The sequence below is a fragment of the Pteropus vampyrus genome, unplaced genomic scaffold (genome assembly GCF_000151845.1).
Source record: "Pteropus vampyrus isolate Shadow unplaced genomic scaffold, Pvam_2.0 Scaffold111, whole genome shotgun sequence".
Lineage (NCBI taxonomy): Eukaryota > Metazoa > Chordata > Mammalia > Chiroptera > Pteropodidae > Pteropus > Pteropus vampyrus.
Genome location: NW_011888892.1, coordinates 1,160,721 through 1,172,565, shown reverse-complemented (window position 1 = coordinate 1,172,565; position 11,845 = coordinate 1,160,721). Strand labels below are relative to the sequence as shown.

Sequence of the window (11,845 nt, the reverse complement as noted above, 5' to 3'; positions counted from 1 at the left end):
AGGTTACTGGCAGGTTCCAAACAGGTTAACCCCTTCTTCTCCCACCCGGCTGACTCCAGAACAAAACAAGGAGTAGCTTCCACAGGCTGCCTGGACCCCACAGCTCCAGACACGGCGTCCATGAGACCCCGAGGCCTGCGGGTGGACCTTTAGGAAGGGGCCCAAGGACATGCCTGGGCCCATTCAGCTGCTGGGTGGACTGCTTACACCAGCGGAGCGGGCATGGGGCGGGGGCCTGGTGCCAGTTCCCGCCCCGCCTCCACCTTGCTTGTGAAGGGCAGGTGTGTGAGTGGGGCGGGCCAGGGGGCTGGAGATGATCGCTGCTCCTCAGGCCTTTTCAACGCTTTTGAAGCAATAGAACCTTCCACCCCCGGCCCAGGAATTTGCAAGGAATCCCATAATGTACAAGAGGGCGCTCTGGCTGGATCAGGGGCAGGGCCCAGAAGCCCCACCTCAGTCCCCCTACTCCCAAGGAGCCAGAGCGGAACAGGCTTGGGGCCCCCAGCCTGAGAGCTCCCAAGTAAGCCCTTCTCTCAGCCCTGGCCCCTCCTGGCACCCCACCCCCACCCCCGGGCCTTCACAGCCCACGCCCCCAGAGGCCAACGCGATTGAAAAAGCCACAGGACTAGCAGACAGTTGAAGGACAGTGATCCCAGGTGACCCTGCACAGGCTGGAGCGGCTTGGAAGCTGGCTCTCACCAGCTCTGTGACCTTCGGTGAGTTCCCTGACCTCTCTGAAATTATATCAGTTAACCATCCCGTGTGGTTGTTTTGAGGGTAAGCAAACTAATGAAGTCTCTGGTGAAGGAGGTCCTACCTACATCTGTGGCTGTCACAATTAGTGTCTTACCAATGACCTCAGGAAGCTGAGACATTAGTACCTCCATCTGCAGTGAGGAAACTGAGGCATAAGTACCTGGCTCACGGTCACACAGCCCGGCCGGGATCCACGCACCCCATGTGCTGGTAACTCCGAGGACCGAGAGAAAACACTGCCTACAGAGAAATCTTCCAGATGAGTCCAGGACATGTGAGGAAATACTCAGGTCCTGCGAACGTCTTCATTTGGGACCAATTGCAAGACCTAACTGCTACTTCACACAGCCAGGTCAATGAGCTCTTCACAGGCCGCGTGAGCCAGGCTGAGCTACAGACAGTGCCAGGAACCGCGAGAGATCCTGGTCAGGCACCAGGGAGAGAGCAGACAGGGCTCACCACAGGCTCACCTGTACCTGCCGGGCTGGCCTGGACAGCCTTTTGCAAGATCAGCAGCAGCATCTGCATGTTACAGACAGGAGTGGAGCATGGAGAGGCGAAGCAGCCCATGCAGGCCCATATGCTGGCTGACGGCTCAGAGAGCCCATCCAGGCCCTTCCCGGCTGCCCTGTTCCTGGACCAGGGCTGGTCAAGCTGAGAGCTGCTCAGGCCTCCCGCCCACGTGCCACTGCAGGTTCTGACGAGCCAGTGCTGCCCCCTCCCGGCCACCGGCTGTCTTCACAATCTCACCCACAGGGAACGACAACAGCAAAAAAGCAGAGAGAACACTCGGGTGCGGGTGCGGAGGAGGAAGCCCCAGGTGGACCCAGCCCGGCCGCGGACCCAGCCCGGCCCCGGCCCCAGCTGCCTAGCGCCGGGGGGAAAGACAGCGCTGCCGGACTCCTGGCAGTGGCTATCCAGGCGGCCCCGAGGGGCCTCTGCTCCTTAAGCACAGGTGACCATGTTGCGGGACCTCTCCTGCTGCCTGCCGCCTTTTGGTCTCACTCTGGGGCCTTTGGGAGGTGCTGCTGCAGCAACGGGCTCTGCTCCAGCCGGCCCACCGTCTCCGGGCCCTGCTGTCCTCAGCCCCAACCCCAAACGTTCAGAACCCACAGTGTGTCCCGCTCTGGACCCACAGAGGGTAGGTCACTGACCAGGGCAGACACGATTGATCCCTGCTGAGCAGGTGATCCTGAGCTGCCACCCCCACCCCATGTGCCTCACCCCTGCATTCTGCATCTCGCCAAGTCCTCCTTAAGCACCCCGCAAAGGGTCCCCCGAACACGCTCCAGGCCCAGCACTGGGCTGGGGATTGTCCAAGCCACTTTGTCTCATCCATCTGGTCTCCCCATACACTGCTGAACATGTAGTAGGTGCCTGCAAAAAGCTGAGCTGCCTTTTGGATGCAGCTGGGTGGGAGGAGCAGGTGGCCAGCAGCAGGGGTGAGATGCCTCTCCTGGCATGGGGGCAAGGAGGGCCGGCAGCAGCCGTCCCTCCTTCCCACGCAGCAGGCCCAGATGCAGCCAACAGCGCCCCATTTAAGGACCAGCCCACTTTTCCAATCCTTCTGGGAGAGGCTGGCCCCGCTGCAGGCCATGCTCTGCCCAGCTGCCACAAGGTCACGAGCAGCAAGAGAACTCTTACACGGTCATACCTGTACCTTTCCCTGCCCCTACCCCAGTGCATAAACTTCTGAGCCCTGCCATCCAGTCCCCCACAAAGGGAAGATGGAGAATGTGTTTTGGAAATCAGAGGACATGGTCTCTGCGGGTAAGTTTTCAAAGTGGTGGTGCCCTGACTGTCCCAGTTCACGCCCCCTGTGACTGCAGCCAGCAGCACAGACCTGGCCAAGCCTGCCTTCGGGAATGCCCGGACACCCGGAGGGAGGGCCGACAGCTGGGGTCCTGCTGCGTGGTGCACCCGTGTTTCACTGGCCTGCCCTGCAGTCAGGAACTTACTGAGCTCCTCCCGTACCGGGCGGAGGTACGGAGGTGCGGAGGGAATGACCCCCGAAAGCTCCATTTTACAGGTGAGAAGGCTGAGGCTCAGCATCCTCCTGGCAGGTGAGCGGTAGAGCCAGCACTGAGCCTGGGGTTCTGTCTCTGGAGAGCATCTCTTCCAAGGCAGCAGCAGCCAGGCGAGCGCTGGCTGCCATCGCAAAGGACACTCTCATACCACGTGGCTAGGCTTCCATTGTGGCATAGGGACAACTGGGACAGACACCTGGCAACTCCCTGGAACACTCATACCAGCCGGGCAAGTTGGCTTCTTCCCCACAAAACAGAAGCCTTTCTCTGCCTACCTGCGAGGCTCGGATGAGAACCCTGAACGTGAAAAGGGTCTGGGAGGCTGAGAGACCCTTCGCGATGGAGAAGACCGTGTTACTCAGTTTAACAAATGCAGAACGTCCGCCACATCCGAGGCATTGTGGGGACAACAAAACTGGCAAAGACCCAGTCCCTTGATTCAAGGAGCAGGGAGGGAAAGTGGAGAGACACATGAGCCAGCAAGGCCTGGGGTCTTCCTTTGTTCCGGGGGTGGGTGGGTGGAGGGGCGGCGCAGCTCGCAGTGCCCAGGCATGGGAGGGGCACTAGGGTACCACGTAAGGAGAGCTCTGGGGCGGTGGGTGGCGGATGGATGGCAGCCCAGCGAGGTCAGGGATTGTCTATACACAAGCGGCCTCAGCAAACAAGTAAATGGAGAGAGAATAATGTAAACCAGGTTTCTCTCTGCTGGAGAAGGAAGGTACAAATTTGCAAAGGCAGAAGGCTGGGATGGTGTTGGACTGGAATCAGAGGTACTGCTGTGAACTCAGGGTTTTGACAGTTAATTAGGTGCAGAGACACGAACGGACGGATGTGTGAAGCACGCGTGTATACGCATGCGCATGTTTCCTACCTCTGCCCACGGAGAGGGCCTGAGAGCAGCGACACCCAGAGGCGATACAAGAGCAGACAGCGCCCTGGTCTTTGACTCTAAATATCACTTTCCACTAAAAGAAACCAGGACTCCTTGGAGAAACGGCTGACTCCAGAGCTGAGGCAGAGACGGAACGTGCTGAACCTGAAACATCTTTTTGTGCCAGAAAGTAAGGAAGGGCTCCAGAATGGTGGGGATGTGTCAAAAGGACGCAGAGTCGGCTTGGAGGGGCTGTCACTGGCCAATTCGGGGACCATATGAGCATCAAAGTAAATTACAGTAATAACAGATTATAACCCACTAAATTAAATAGTAATTTGCAAGTCCTTTCTGGTACAAATAAATAATGGGGCTAAGAAAACATTCTTCACTGCAGCAAAATACTAATAAGAAATGTAAGAACCAATGATGGAAGTACTTGGCAACCATCACAGAAATAATTAATTCGAGAAGTAGCAACAGACATTAAAACTAGTGGATAAAAGCAGGTGAAGAAAGAATTTTTAGTCTCTAAGTATCTCCCCAAAACTAGTTATTAATCGAAAAGGGAAAATAACCCATACCTTTACATAACCTTAGGGCAGTCAACATCCTAATCGAACGATGTCAACGTCACCCACACTGAAGCAAGCTGACACGCATGCCCCTGGACACGATGCACTGGCCCAAAGTGCATACCCTGAGTCACATAATGAGAGAACAAGACAAAATGACTGTCCTGTACTCTTCACAACTCAATATCGTGACAGTCCAAGCAAGGCCGGGGAAGCGCCCCAGATGCCAGGGGCCAGAGACGCCTGGAGAGGATGAGGAGCTGGCTGCCCTGGGCCTGGGTCTTCGTCTCTATAAAGGAGTCAGTGGAAGAGCTGGCGAGTCTGGACAGGGTCGCTCTGGCAGAGGGGTACATGGAGTTTGTTTATTCTGGAAATCTCGAAAATCATTTGGAAATAAGAAGGCTGCAGGAACTCAAGGGGGTACCAGATAATTCTCCCGGAGGTGAGCTGTGTTTGTCTTAGGACAGAAATGGCCCTGGGGCGGTGGCCAGCACAGACCCCAGCTTGCCAAGAGTTACCCTTGACCTTGAGACGGCCCCTCTGCCAGTATTATACAGAGCCGGGGACCCATCCAGGTGGGAAGACTCTGGGAATTCCAACACCAGGGAAGGCCTGGACGACAGAGATTCAGGCGAGCTGAGTGAGGGGAGGCGGGACAGGCGGAGGGTGCAGGTGCGTGAACAGGGACGGGAGGGGAGATGGGAGAGGCTGGGGAGCTGCCTCGCGGAGTGGAGACCGGCCTCTCCCGCACGCGCAGAGGCTGCTGGGAGGCCCCACGCCAAGAGCACTCGCAGTTCCCAGGCTCCTCTACCCTGAGAAGGCGCCAGCTGGAAAAGGAAAAAAGGCACTGGCACGGCTGACGTGGGGCCGATCCACCTGCTGTCAGTCCTGGGGCCCAGGCTGCCAGCAGATTCTCTCTGCAGCTGGCCGTGAGACCCGCGGCCCCCAGCACCTCCGTGTTCTCCACGCCTCACCGACTGCACCCAGGAAGGGTGGCAGGGGCGGGGTGGGGGGCGGACAAGCTCCGGGAGCCTGGCTGCAGCAGCTCCCAGGGCCTGGCTCTCAGAGGCAGGAAGCACGGGGCCAGTTTGCCCCGGTCCTGGCAGAAACACACAGCAGCTGCGGGAGAGAGAGTGGGCTGTGAGCGTGGAGGGGCCGTGCGGGGTGTGCGGTCTGGCCCCATGTGGCTCAGAGGAGGTCCCGCCTGTCTCAGACCGGGCGGGAAGGCGCCCTCTAGCGGCCCAAGCAGAAAGCAGCGTGAAGAGGCAGGGAAATGAAAGTCAACCCTAAAAGGTCTGCAAAGAGGCAGCAACACCAAGGGCAGAGTGGGGACGGGAGGAGAGGGAGGGGAGAATGCGGACATGCAGGCTCCCTGGGGACCCTCGCGAGAGCAGCGGGCCTTGCGGCTGACGCTGACCTCCGGGTCTTCACCAGGTCTCCCTGTCCCCTGCCGTCAGAGTGTCCACTCAGAGGACGTGGGCAGGTGGGCCTGGACTGGCTTCATGTGACAGGTCCAGGCCGGCCTGGCTCTTCAGCATGGGGAGCCTCGCATCCACCTCCTGACCACCCACCTCCAGCTAGGGCTGATTCAGGCCCCTCTGCCCATGACACGCCCTGACCCGCTTCCTGGGGTCTGTAGTCTGCAAGTCCACACCCGTTCTATGCTCCGGAGGCTGGGGTCCCTCCGTCAGGTGGCCACCCTGCCACAGGGCAAAATGTGCATGTGTGTGTGCGCATGTGTACATGTACACCCATATGTACACGTATGCGCATGTGTGCATACACGTGAGTGTGCATGTGTGTACACACGTGTGGGTGTGCGCATGTGCGTAATGTGAGTGCATGTGTATGTGTGCGTGTGCAGTGGATGCGTGCACGTTTGTATGTGTGCGCATGTGTGTGCACGTGAGTTGCACACGTGTCTGCATGTGCACGTGTGTGCACGTGTACACACGAGGTGGTGTGGGACAGAGTGACGCCACGGCGAGGCCACGGCCCTGCCACCTGGGCAGAGGGAGAGCTGTGGGGAGGTCACAGAGAAGCCGCCGGGCTTAGTCACAAGCCCAGAGCCCCTCGTCCGGATCCCTCCTGGATAAAACACCTCAGGGGGTGCAGACCGCGCCCCTGGCCACGCCCTTGCAAGGCAGGGGAGGCTGAGCTGGGGCATTTCCGTTACAAAGAGGCCTATCTCTTCGGGTTTACCATCTTGTGGGCGAGGAGGGGCCCCAGCCAGGTGGGGGGGAGGTCAGGTCAGCTCTGCACACGGCTCAGGAGCATCAGGGTACGTGGGGTAGTCTCTGTAAACTAATGAAGCTGTACCTTCGGGTGGCTTTTCTTTTTAAGGATCCCCCATGTTCACAAACCTACGGGAAGGGAGGATGCAAACATACTTTAAAAAATAACTCTTGTTCTCATAAAAGTGTCACGCTTTCATAAAACATTTAGAAGACACCCCAGGATGCGAAGACATAACCAAATCGTCTGTAACAAGCAGGTGTCTTTCCCTCCGGCCTCTCTGCAGCTCACACACCTACACACCTGCTCCCATACCTGCGGTTCTAACCAGCTGGCTCCAGCTCTGCCACTAACAGCCCATGACCTAGAGGGGAAAGTCACAGACTGGGCAGAATCCAAGGCTCAAATGACAGGACACAGGCCCCTGCCCTGTCTGGGCCTCAGCTTCTCCATCTGCAAACGAAAGCTGGTGCCACTGAAAGCTCAGTGTCTGTCAGTGGGGAAACAGGACCAGCGTCCCAGGGCAGTCCCAGGGACCAGAGGTACAGAAATGACCCGGTACCCACAAGTGCCAGTTAAATGTCACCAGACTCCCGGATGGTTTGACGCTTTATTTAGCTCTGGCCTTGTGACCGCTGCAGTCCCTTCTTCACCTCCCAGCAGGTCGTCCGCCAGCCCCTGTGGGTCACGGCCAGTGAAGAGGGCTGACCCTCTCCAGCAGCTCGTCCTATGCTGGAGCAGCTATGACACATGCTCACGGGCACAGCGGCCTCCGAGGGTAAATGAGGTCCCTCCCAGCACTCACCAGAGCACGGAGGAAGCCCGCAGTGTGCAGCTGAAGGCCACTGCGGAGGTCTCTCTCCGGCCCTCGCAGAGGGCAGCAGCGGGACCGGGCCTGGCACACCCCATCACCCGCGTGTGTAAGGAAAGCGGAAGGCTGGGACGGCTCCCCCGAGGGCTCCTGCTGCTGCGGTGACAAAATGCCGACTTCCTGGCCCACTCACCAAAAGCCAGAGGGGGGGCGGTTCAGACCAAACTAGATCCAGGCGTTCGGTGTCACCGGAAGCACCTCTCCGTCTCTAGGCTCTGCTTTCCTGCTTTCCTGCTTATGGGGTTCGCCTTCTGGCAGGGTTCTCCCCGGGGTGACCAAGATGGCCACTGGTACTTTTCAGTGTATATTTCACTGGTCACTTTCCTAGGGGTTCTGGAAAAGCCTCGGCCAAGTCACTGGCCTGACTCAGGTCTCACGCCCATCACTGTGGTCAGGAGCTTGGTGTGCTCCAGACTGGCCAAGCCTGAGCCCCATGTCCAGGCCTGTGGCCCTGTGGTGGGCAGGGGTCGGGGAGGGTGACCCCAAAGGAACACAGGGATCACACTCAGCAGGCAGAAACAAGAGGTACCCACCACCCGACCCTGTGTCCCTCTGGAAGGCCACAAACAACACCCAAGGTTTTTCACCCCCAAGAAAAATTCTGGCCCCTTTGGGGGCAACGTGACCCCCACACGGAATGCATGGGTTAAATGAGGGAGCTGGACACTGACAGGACTGAGACCCGGGGCCCACAGGTGAGGAGCCGAGGAGGCACCTGGGCTCATACCACCTCTCAGCCCCGCCACCTGTGAGCCGAGCAGTCAGCTCAGCTGCCCAGGGGTCACCGCCAGGCCAGGGAACACTGAGGCGAGGAGGGCTGGGTCCCAGTCTGGCAGGGAGACAGTCTGAGCCCAAGGCTGGGGGACCCCATGAGGGCTGTTCTCCCAGGAGCTTCCCAGAAGCGGAGTCAGGCCTGAAGGAAGGACAACCACCTGAGGACACCTGGTGGGAGGGGCAGTCTAGGCCCCAGGAAGAGAAAGACGTGAGCACGGCAGGGCGTGGAGGGCCGCAGGGCGTGGAGGGCCGCACGCTCCGGGCAGCTGGGCAGACGGGGGAGCTGGCTGCTGGGCGAGGCGGCTGGCAGGCCAGCGAGCATCAGAAAGGGCCTTGATGCTCACTCTCCAGAAGGATCTCGGTTGTGGTTTAGCCACTGGGTCACTGCTGCCCGTCCCCACGAGGGAGAACAACCCTGGAGGGCAGGGACATCTGCCAGAACAGCGCCTGGCACATGGTGGGTGCTCTGCAAACATTCAGAGAGGGGGAGGAGGAGTATAGGAGGGTGGCCCATCCTGGGTCCTGCCCACGACGCACACTGACCTCGACACAAAGAAAACCAGTATTGTGTGACTGTCTGAAGAACTGCATCGAGATGTGTCTGCGAGGTGGGGGTCGGGGGGCCACAAGCCACCCTTTTCTCCTTCATGGGGAAGATGCAGAAATCAGAGACTCCATCTGTGGACCAAAACTGTGCCTTCCCTGGTGTGCCAGAAAGCAGCAGCAACAATGAGAAGCCTTGAGGACTCCCCCTCCCCCAGCCTCCACGCCAAAAGCACTGGCCACCCCAAGCCACGACATGGCAGCAAGGCTGTCCCCAGATCTCAGAGGGGCTGCCCCCCACCTGCAGGCAGGCTCTGTCGGTCCTGAGGGGCATCGGCAGAGCCCAGGTGGCAAGGTTCTTGCCGGGTTTGGAGACCGTTCCAGGCAGGCGGCCAGCCCAGGGCAGGACGCTGGGGCCACAGTTCCTGCTGCACGCTCAGCGCGGTGTCCCCTTACTTCTCTGACACGCTGCAGCCAGACAGAGCTGCCCAGACCTGCCTGGCACCCCTGCCCCTGCTCCTACCCCACCCCCACACAGGAGGTGAAGGGAGGGCTCAGGTTTAGCTGGCTTTAACTACAATGGCAGCAAAGACGTGACTCCTGGGGCTGCCACCTGTCACCTCCTTCCGCCAGGCCCTTGGGTAGAGTCAGATGACTGAGTTCAGAGCCTGACCTGGCCCAGACCCTGCTCAAGTCACAGCTCATCTCCACACGGCTCCTTTCCCTGGGCATGGCAGGGACAAAGGGGGAAGGGACCAGCTCAGTCCTAAACTCCCACAGTGGTCACTCTTGTTTGGTGACAACCATCCCCGGCTTTGAACTCTGCTAGACTCACTCTGCCATTGCCACTGCTGAAAAATTAACAGCCAGGTTCATTCACTTCCCTCAAACGCCACCTGGCACTAGAAAAAAAGTCTATTTCATTTTGAAGAGAAACCAGCGCCTCTTACAGAAAAAATGGTGAAGTCGGTGGTGGCAAAGTCACGGGAGACCCAGTCAAGGGTGACGCTCTGGCAGCAGCTGTCTGACGTGCGACCGAGTCAGGCTCTGGGTGGCTCCACCCAGCCTCAGCTCCCACCGTCCAGGTCTCTGCATCCCTCACCTTCCAGCCTCAAGCAAGGCCGCTGGAACCCCAGAGCCATGGGCCACCCTGCTGGGCAGAAAGCTCTCGATGGCACTGGGGCCCATCCGAGCTGGGGTGCAAATGCAGTGCTGAGCCCCCGACCGGGGATGGGGGACCTTGCAGAACGTCCAAATCCTGGGCCCAGAAACTTTTCCTCTCAAGTCCAAAAGGGCAAAGTGCTTGTCAAGAACATACTGGGCTCATAAAACATCTTCCAACCTTGAGTCAATAACAAATAAGGGACCATCAAATGCGAGCTCCGAGTAGCTGACTCATCCACGCAGCATGAATGGTGGGGCACCCTTCGAGCGGTGGCACCCGAACCTGTGCTGAAGGACCAGGGTGCCAGGTGCAGGGCGCAGCGTGGGCTGGGAAGTGATAGGGGAGCAGATCGGAAAGCCGACACCCCGTTTCCGGCACGTCCCCAGGAGGAGGGGGTCTGTCAGATGTGCTGACAGCTGTCCTTCCTCCACTGGGGACAGGCAGGGCATCTTAACACTGGGAAGAACACCCCTTGCCTGAATTTGCCAGAATGGGAGACCCAGCCCCCCGCCCCAAGGGAGATGAAGCCTGTCACTGGGACACAGGAAGGGCTGGCTCCCAGAGCGGCTGTGGCTCTGCAGAACTTGACCACGAGGACAGGATATTCTCAGTAGGAAAAAGGTGGCAGCAGAGGCACCAGCAAGGAGCTCCAGCCCATCCTCTGCGAAGCCTCGCTAGGTGGCCTAGGCCACCTCATCTGAAAAGGCCTCTCATGGTGCAACCAGCACCCTCTGGGTTTCCAGGACTCACTGAGACCACCGAGACTGGCCCTCAGTGGGCACAGCGCCCGCGATGGAGGAAACGCCCTGGTCCACTCGGGGCCTGCGGTCAGGGTGGGGTCCCCAGGAGTCTGGAGGAGCAGCAGCCTACTGGCCCCAGGCTGGAAAGTCCTGCCAGCTGGCCCAATGTGTCAGACATGCCGGGAACAAGGTAGTGGGGAGAACGCCCAAAACGCCTTTACCTGCGAGCCAGGTGAGGGCCACACCCTGGCAGAGGCTGGACGTCCAAACAGCAGGAATGAAAAGAAAGCTTTGTGTTGCTCTGTCCAGGCCTGGGCAGCCCTGCTGGGCGGGGTGGATGTGCCAGCTGCCCTAGGACCCCGCCCCCGGGCAAAGCTCCAGACCCTTCCTGTGAAGGAACCAAACTTCTCCTTCCCAAGCTCAGGCCGCCCTGCGACCTTGCCCAACTCTGAGGCTCCGTCCTCTTCTCTTCGGGCCGATTTGCGATAACGGCAGGAAGAAGCAAGGGGAACAGACACACCAGTCACAGGGAGAGCTGCGGCCACGGGCGGGCCCCAGTCACACACTCCCCGGCGGGGCGAGCCCCAGTCACACACTCCCCGGCGGGGCGAGCCCCAGTCACACACTCCCCGGCAGGGCGAGCCCCAGTCACATACTCCCCAGCAGCGCTGTGGCCTTGGACACACAGTCTTGCACGTGTGTGCGTGAGCACCTATGTGAATGTGCATGTGTGTACATGAGAAGGCACTGGCCTGAGGGGCATCCTGCGGCAAGGCCACTGGGAGGCCCTGTGCCACCCCCTCTGGCCTCCCTCCTTTACGAGTACTAGAGACTGGAAGGGCCCCCGCGCAGATTCGCACTCGGCTCAGCCTCCCCGTCCCTGCCCTTGGCCTCAAGCAGGTGGAGAAGCCCTGTGGCCAGGTGTGAGCAGCTGTCTGCCACCTGTACCCATGACAAGGCCATCTTCCACTCGTCTGGCTCCCCCAATTCAGCCAAGTCTAGACCAAGGCCATTGACAGAGGACATGCTGGGAACAAGGTAGTGGGGAGAAGGGTCCATGGGGCCTTCTAATGCCCTGCTGACCCATCCAGTGGCCCCTGGCTCCTGTGAGGCCACTCAGATAAGAGGCTCAGCACATGGAAAGGACAGGTTCACACACTGCACACTGTCCCTGACCAGCTCACATGTGATGCAGACAGGGGACAAGCTGATCTTTAAACCCAGTGCTGCCTGCTCACACAGGTGCCCGGAAGGGCGGAGAGCTCTGGGGCAGGTCGGGGGGCAGCCC

The 11,845-nt window shown here is 59.5% G+C and overlaps 1 protein-coding gene across 6 annotated transcripts in view; it reads right to left on the bottom strand.

The window, feature by feature from the left end:
* Nucleotides 1-11,845, bottom strand: part of LHPP (phospholysine phosphohistidine inorganic pyrophosphate phosphatase) — a 106,872-nt gene that overhangs the window by 53,127 nt on the left and 41,900 nt on the right. The window contains exon 7 of one of the 6 annotated variants that reach the window (XM_011365459.2): nt 6,145-8,811. The exons of the other annotated variants lie outside the window; for them this stretch is intronic. Coding sequence (XP_011363761.1) covers nt 8,775-8,811 — 37 coding nt within the window. The 3' untranslated portion in view covers nt 6,145-8,774. Of the gene's footprint in view, nt 1-6,144; nt 8,812-11,845 lie in introns of those variants that run through there. 6 annotated transcript variants of the gene reach the window in all.